The sequence below is a fragment of the Nannospalax galili genome, unplaced genomic scaffold (assembly GCF_000622305.1).
Source record: "Nannospalax galili isolate Female #2095 unplaced genomic scaffold, S.galili_v1.0 scaffold593, whole genome shotgun sequence".
Classification (NCBI taxonomy): domain Eukaryota; kingdom Metazoa; phylum Chordata; class Mammalia; order Rodentia; family Spalacidae; genus Nannospalax; species Nannospalax galili.
Window position 1 is genome coordinate 131,844 of NW_008332686.1, and position 8,765 is coordinate 140,608.

General features: G+C 38.1%; 1 protein-coding gene across 1 annotated transcript; it reads left to right on the forward strand.

The window, feature by feature from the left end:
• Window positions 1-298: 298 nt before the first annotated feature.
• On the forward strand, window positions 299-1,231 carry LOC103729585 (olfactory receptor 4C16-like). Its single transcript, XM_008827665.1, has one exon. It carries the CDS (start codon window positions 299-301, stop codon window positions 1,229-1,231), a length of 933 nt encoding a protein of 310 aa, XP_008825887.1.
• The last annotated feature ends 7,534 nt before the right edge of the window (window positions 1,232-8,765 follow it).

Sequence of the window (8,765 nt, forward strand, 5' to 3'; positions counted from 1 at the left end):
TATGTATATATTTATAATATATTTTATATCATGAACCTCCAAGGCAATCAAATATCCTAAATGTTATCACATTCATAATCATATTTGAGATGCATAAGAACACACTGAAGTGGTCATTAAAATTGAGGAAAAATTGTCGAATCACTTATTAAAGAAACCACAGACAGAATATCTGTGTTGGGTAATATTAAATATTGGTTAAAATATTCCATACCATCACATAATATATCACTAATAAATTTCTTTATTCTTTTTCAGGCAATGAATGCCATGATCTCTACTTCTCATTCCTGAAACCATGCAGCTGAATAACAATGTGACTGAGTTCATTCTACTTGGGTTAACACAAGATCCATTTAGGAAGAAAATATTATTTGTTGTGTTTTTAATTTTTTATATGGGGACACTATTGGGCAATTTGTTGATTATTACTACCATCAGGACCAGCCAGACACTTGGTAGCCCAATGTATTTTTTCCTGTTCTATTTATCCTTGTCTGACACCTGTTTCTCTACAACAATAGCCCCTAGAACGATTGTGGATTCCCTTCTGAAGGAGGCCACGATTACTTTCAGTGAGTGCATAATCCAAGTCTTTACATTCCATTTCTTTGGCTGCCTGGAGATCTTCATCCTCATCCTCATGGCTGTTGATCGCTATGTGGCCATCTGTAAGCCCCTGCACTACATGACCATCATGAACCATCGGGTCTGTGGTGTTCTGGTGGCGGTGGCCTGGGTGGGATCCTGTGTACATTCTTTAACTCAGATTTGTTTGGCCTTGAGTTTGCCTTTCTGTGGTCCCAATGAGATTGATCACTACTTCTGTGACTTACAGCCCTTGATGAAACTTGCCTGTTCAGATACCTATGTGATCAACCTGCTCCTGGTGTCCAATAGTGGGGCCATTTGTACAGTGAGTTTTGTCATGTTGGTGGTTTCTTACATCATTATCCTTCGTTCATTGAGAAACCACAGTGCAGAAGGGAGGAGGAAAGCCCTCTCTACCTGTGTCTCTCACATCATTGTGGTTGTCTTGTTCTTTGGTCCATGCATATTTATATACACCCGGCCTGCAACCACCTTCCCCATGGATAAGATGATAGCAGTGTTTTACTCAATTGGGACACCTTTGCTCAACCCTCTGATTTACACACTGAGGAATGCAGAGGTGAAGAATGCCATGAGAAAGTTGTGGAGCAAGAAACTGGTCTCATATGGTATAAAATAAATTGAGGTATTCAATCTTTTCCCATATTTTGAATTAACCCAGGAGTAGTTAATACAAATACCTTTATTGTTGGTTTAGTATAAGTTTCTTAAGGCATTATGGATTTTAGTTCATATTGAAAGGAGACAATACAAACACATACTATTGTTGGGTCAATTTTATGGAGAGGGAGAAAGTAGGAAATACAAATATGTAAAGGCCCATTGCCTTTCCTTATATTTGAGGCTGGTCCTCTGCCTCTCTGGCCTTTATGCCTCAAAGCCATTGATGACTTTGATTTTTCTGACCTCCTTCAAAGATGCCGATCTTAAGAAGAGTTCATCACCTCTTCTTTTTAATACTCTAGAAAGGCAAAGGAGATATTTGGCAATTCATCTATGTGCAGTTCTAGATAACAGTCAAATTCACTGTGCATCTGTCTCCTAAGGACACAAGAGCAATCACACTTCTCTGGAGAACTGCTAGTAATTTTCTACCTATAGAACCACAACTTTCATTCAAATCCATATAAGTTTTCCATGTTTCAAACACTATTCTTTATACAGACAATTTGGTTTTATCATCAACCTTAATATTCTGTTTGTAGCAGTCACTGCCAGATTCCAGAAACAGAAATATGTTTATCACAGAAAGAATTCATTTTAGTGAGTTTTCCATTCAGTTCAGAAGAAAAAAAATCAGAGCAAAGTAGAAGAAGAAATTGGGTGATATTTCCACATTGGAAAATATTATAATTTTTATTGCTATTCACTAATACTTCTAAATTGAAAAATATTAATACTAAGCATCTTCATGATTTCAGTCTTTGTAAAATTTTTATGAACTTTGTACATTTCATACATTTCTCAATAAAATTTAGACCCCCTCCCCAATCCATGCCCCCATCCCCATCCCCACTGGACCTCATGTATTCTGCTATGCATGTTAAGTCCTATCTAGTCAGTCATTTGCACCCAGATGTCCTTCAGGAAAAATTTATGCACTGGAGTCTAGTCAGCCTATCTAGGGATCATTGGTGTGTCTCACTCTCTCTCACCCAGTAGTGATCAAATAGTTTCCAGACTAGGGCCGGCCCACCAAGGGATCTGGGCCCTTGTCTGATTGAATTGGCATGGGTCCTGTGTTTGATCTCACCATTGCCATAAATTCACATGTTCAAACTTCCAGTGGCTTGAAAGATTCTATTTCCCTCTGTTCATGAACCAGCCTTGGCTCTTACAATCTTTCCACCCCTTCTTCTGCAATTTTCCCTGCGTTGTGGGTTGGAGAGGTTTGATATAAGGACCCACACTCAATCTATTTTTTATTTGTTTTTTATCCATCTAAAAATTAAAATGAATATTTCATTTGAGACCTCTATTTCCATTTACAAATTGAATTCAATTCATATCAGGTTTGTTACACAAGAAACTTTAAAAATTTCTCCTATCTTCTACTTTTATTGTTTCTTTCATTTTTCAAGTGGTGAAGACCAAACCTAAGTCTATATGCATGTAAGTCAAGTGCTCTTAACCACTGAGCCATCTCTCCAGCCCTCAGCCTACTTTCTTATATAACAGAAGCCCACCTGCCCAGGGGTGGCATTTATCCCAAAGAAATTATCATAACTTTTTATGTAGTGTAAAAACCTGCAAAGTCTATAATGCACTATGCATCACTTCTTTTTACATTCTTTGTATTTCAATGCAAAATCCATTTTGAGCAGTTTATAAACAATCAGCACTTACAGCTTGATTCTGTTACTGTAAGAGTAGCAGAATTGCAGATCCTAGTTGATACACTAATACTTGATATCTTGTTTTATCTAAAGACAAGAAAAATATGAAAATAATGCACATTGAATATAGGTGTCTTCCTAGTTACATTCATTCTAATATGACTTTGGAGCATGATTTGAATACAGAGATCCCACATTTGCTGCCATACTTATGTAGAGAGAGGCCTTACTCTAAACCATTTCTAGGATTTTACAGTAAGATGAATAGAAAACTGAGTGTGCAAATTCAATATGTATTTTGGCTGAAATGTTCTAATGGGAATAAGAATGGAAATCTAATTAGCAAAATGGAGACACTTGTGTGGGGGTGAGTGAGCACCCTATCCTTATAAACTATCTTGCATCACTGAATTGTAACAACGAGCTTCCTGTCCTTTGAAAGAGAAAATTAGTTTTCCTCACCTAGACAATGATGATGACTCTTACAAGAACCTGCTATGCAGCAGTGTTTATTCTCTTTATGTACATCATCCTATACCACTTATACTTTCCAGCAACAAATGAGGAAAAAGTCTCAGGGAAACCCAAGCAAAGAAGTACAGTCTCAAAGTTATTAGACAGATAATAATGAGAACTTTAGCATGGGAGTGAGTTGTGAAGGGGTTAAACAGAGGTTGTGAGAATAAGTCTAGACACTAAGGAATGTTAAACATGAGATATTCATGACCTCAGGTCACATGTTGTTATGATTGGATTGTTTTCCCCTAGAAAATATGATGAAATCCTGATTACCCAAACCTCAGATTATGACCTTAATTAGAATCAGAGTCCTTACAGGGATAATCATGCTTAACAGTCATCAGTGTGTGGCCCGTACAAAGGAAAATTTAGGGATAACAACCAGTCAACCCACAGAGACACTGCCATATGCAGACAAAGGTAGATCAAAGTGATACATGTACAAATCAATGAACTCCCAAAGTTGCCAATAAACTCCAAGGTCTCCATGTCTCTCTCTAGAAGCAGATTCTCCTCTGCTCCCAGTGGGAACCTAACATGGTAATACTGTGATCTCTTACTTAGCCTTCAGAACTATGAGACAATAAATTTCCATTATTGGTGCCTCTCAGTTCATGGTCCTTTATTATGGTCATCCTAAGAAATTTCAAAAATATTCCGATGAACACAACAGAAGTTGACACTTTATATGCCATACATGTTGGCAGCCATATTAGTTCCCTATTTTTGCATAAGTAATATCAGCTTAGAGTAAAGCCATGTATGTATTATATATCCTTTCTATGAGCTGAATGTTGTACAGATACCACTGGGCTGAAACAGAAAGTGTCAGTGGGTCTGTTTTCTTTATTAGTAGGTCTCGCAAATAAGAAATTTCTTTTCTAGATGACACCCATAGTTCTTGGCATTCATTTTGTTTGTTTGTTTTTGTGGGGTTTATTTAATTAATTTATTTTTTGAGACAGTCTCACAATGTTGCACTAGTTGGCTTGGAAAGCTCTGTATAAACCAAGCTGGCCTCAACTCACAGAGATCCACCTGCCTCTACCTCTCAAGTGCTGGGATTAAAGGCGTGCGCCATCGCACACAGCACATTCCTTGGCTTTTGACTTCTCCTCCATAGCCCCCTAATTGCCTCTTTAACTCTCTCTCTTTCTCTCTCTCCCTCTCCTCTCTCTCTTCTCTTTCCTCTTTTCTCTACCACTCTCTCTCATCTCTTTCCCTTCCTCTATCCTTTTGTCCTTCTTCCCTATCTCCCTCCCTCTTCTCATTTTTTGCATTTGTTTTTTGACATTTTCACATATATATGAAAGGCATACTTAATACTATCTAATTTATAGTGTCTTACCTCTCTCCTACTCCTGCAAACTAGCCCTCCTCCCTACCTATCCTTTCCCCTGATTCATGACTTTTAGTTTGTTGTGTGGCTCATTAATTTAATCAGGGACATCCATGTGAACATTGGATTGGGACTATTCATTTGGTGCTTATTGGAGTTATCAGTGGGCGCATAACTTAAAGGAATGACTCTTCTTTTTTCTCAATCTACTTGTAGGAGATTGTTCAACAATGACAGGAAGGGTCTCCTGAGTCTCTTCAATCCTTGCCTGGCTTTTGTTGGTGCCACTTCTCTGTTGACCTATTGAAATCAAGAGTTGTTTTATTTCAGTCCCTGTGTGTTGTCCAGAAGATAGGGTGTCACAGTTTCCTCTCTACATTCTCTCTCTTGTGATTTTAAAAGTTTTATAATGATTTACTTTTATGTGTGTGAGTATTTTGCCTGCATGCATGTAAGTGCACCGTGTGTGTGGTACCCACAGAGGCCAGGAGAGGATGTCAGATCCCCTGGAACCAGAGATAGCGATGGTTGTCAGCTGCCGTGTGAGTGCTGGGAATCGAGCTCAGATCCTCTGCAAGACCAGCCAGTGCTGTTAACTGGTGCCCCATCTCCTGTTCTTTTTCCATCTGTTCTTTTGCCATGTTCCTCATGGCTGGGAGGCGTTGGTTTGTTTATAGTAGGTGTCATCCCTGAGATTTGGAAGAGAAAAACATAATGGGATACAAAATATGGCAGCCTGTGATTTTGTTTACCATGTGCTTTATTTACTAAATATCTTGAAACAGTGATGGAAATATTTTTAGCCAACCAAAACTTATCTAGACATTTTGTTATGGATTTATTTCCGAAGTTTATTTTATTCTCTGCTGTGTTTTTAAATACATTGTGGTATATATTTTTCAACAGCTATTTTGTCATGAGAAGAAACATTTCATAGTCTAAATTCAGTTATTAAAAAACTGTGTCTTAAATGATTAGTTTAAAACACATTCAAATTTTTTCCTATACCTTAAACTTGTTTTCCACACAAACGGATTTTGTTTTACTTTGACCAATATTCTTATGTACCTTTTATGTATAAATCTGAAGCTTTAATGCATCTATTCCAAGTTAAATTCATTTGCCACTTGTAAAAAAAATTCTTTTTCTCAGACTAGCAGAGGGTATACATTTGCAAGATGTTGATTGCTACATTGAGTCACAGATGGCTTGTACATGCTTTTGGCAGGGAGGAATTCCTCAGCCGTTCTTTGATTGGGGAAAGATAACTGTCCCACCCTGAGTGATTAATATCATACCTATTCTTTAAGAAGGCCACAGAGTTTAAGGACTGGTAAATTTGAGAAGTCCCAATGACCTGAGCTAAGAAAGGAGAGAGATGTATACTCCTAAATGGGGTCCTCTGTCCCCTCAGAAATCTGGGCTCTCTTGTCCAGGAATATCCTGCAGAGCTCCCCCATCGAGTGCTCTTCAATCCATCTTTATCATGTTGTCTTCTAGCCTTCTGTCCCCTTTCCTCATAGAAAAATCTCATTTAGACTCCAGGAAAGGAAACTCTGCCCCTTTCAACAAGTATCAGGAATCACATTCTAGTGCTTAGGTCTTTTCTTTAATGTTTACTTTTTCACATAATTTTAAATAGGTTCTCCTCAATCTTAGGCTGGCCTTGAACTCACTGTCTAGTCAAAGATGAACTTGAACTTCTGATCCTCTAGACTCTACCTCCCCAGTCCCGGGATTACAGGTTTCTATGAGCACATGTGTCCATTAATTTAGTTTTGAATACTGAACCAAGAACAGTTCCCAATGCTAGACGAGCTCTCTAACAACTGAGCTCTATCCCCAGTTCCCCCACTTTTTGTATGAGTAAAACTATGAAAACCAAAGTACGCTGATGGTTTCACTGATAGAAAGGGAATAGTACATGTCACAGAATCAGATATCACTGTTTAATGTTTTGTTGTATTTCTTTAGTTAACCTCCAACTCTATTTTTCACTTGCTTTCCATTCTTAATAGACCATATTTTAATTTGTTGTTAAATGTAGCTGGTATGTGTATTAACACCATTTACCTGCATCTTTTAGTTAACAAGAGGACCTCATCTGAGATCCAGTGTTATATTTTACTAGTACATCGTATTTGGTACGATGATTTTCTTTCCTATTTTGGGAGGTGTAGGGGGGTGGGGGGGTCTTTCCAGAATGTGTGGGCACAGATTTCCAAGAAAAAAACTAATCATTTTTCTTCAAGATTTCATTTTCGAGAAAAATGTTAGCAAAGTTTCTATTAGACTAGCATAAATTCTTGTATAAATTAGGTTTACTGGCAGTAATTCAGGAACATTACTGCTAGTTACTGCAAATATTGTAAATTTCTGTTGTTGCATAGCAAACATCACTGACATATCAACTAAAGCAGCTCTATTTGGTGTTTTACAGGGCGGCTCCTTAGGAGATTAAGGCCACTCACTGGTCTGTTGTCACTCTGAAGACCAAGACCTACATCAAGAATTTGCTAAATAGGGGTGGGGCTGGAGAAATGATTCAACAGTTCAGAGCGCTGACTACTCCTCTAGAGGACCCAGGTTCCCTTTCCAGCACCCACATGGCTGCTACTAACAAACAGTTCTTACTCCAGTTCCAGGGGATCTGCTGTCCTCTTCTGGCCTCTGTTAACATTTCATGACATGTATGCACTTGCATAAATCCATGCAAGCAAAATACTCATACACATAAGGCCTTAAAGGGATGACAGAGTATATGGGCTCCAGTGGGGGTGGGGAGGGCTGGGGGAGGGTCCCACTGGGGACAGGGTAAAGATGATTGAGAGATATTGAGCTGTTCTGTATTAAATACACAAAAAAATTAATAAAAATACTTTTATTAAAAAAGAAACAAAGCTAATAAACTATTAGATCTAAAATAATAGGATTAACAAAAAAGAATTTGATAAATTGGAACTAGGTATGGTGGTGTACAGCTTTAATCCAAACATTTATGGGGCAGAGAGGAGGATCTCTAATCCAGTGTGGTTGATATAGTGAGTTTCAGGGCAGCCAGGGGTGCACCAAGACCCTGTATCACAAACAAAAACAAAAATAGCTTTATGGGACAATATTTGCAAGTTTCAGGGAAGAATTACTCTTAAACCAAATGAGAATGTGGTAGACTTCACTTCTGTGGGACAGTAGAACTGAAGCTAAGATTGACTCACTGTCAGCTGGGCTCACCCCTAGGTCCAAGATGAAGGTACAGGTTAATATCTTCAAAGGCATAAATGAGGCATTGACTCCTTATACTTGAATCATTTGGTCTTACACTTCTATCACTACCCAAGTGAAACAAATAACTTGGGTACAGAAGTAGATATAACATATAGGAGTAGGTAATATTGAAACGTACAACTTAATGTGAACTGACTAATAATCTTAATTATATTTTTGACACAGTTACAGCCATGTACTACAACATAGATAAGAAATGGTATCATATTTACTGTTCCAGGGGTTAAGTCAGTAAAGCTGTGTGTGTGTGTGTGTGTGTGTGTGTGTGTGTGTGTGTGTGTGTGTGTGTGTGTTTGTTTTGTTATGGAATGAATGCTATATTTCAAAGGATAAAGGAGTTTTCAAAAATCATAAATTAAATATAACAAATACATTCATAAAATGAATACAGTTTTACTTTACTCTGGTATATTTGATTGTTTTGCATCCTTGATTGAAAATCTCAGCCATGAGGGAAAAACATGGCATGTCCTTATGCAAATTGTATTTTATGTAAATTTAAACACAATTAAAAGGATGTGGTTCAGCTGGGCATGGTGGTGCAGGCCTGTAGTCCCAGCACTTGGGAGGCAGAGGCAGGCAAATCTCTGTGAGTTCAAGGCCAGCCTGGTCTACATAGTGAGTTCCAGGACAGCTGTGGCTACAGGGAGACCCGCTTCAAAAAGACGAAAAAA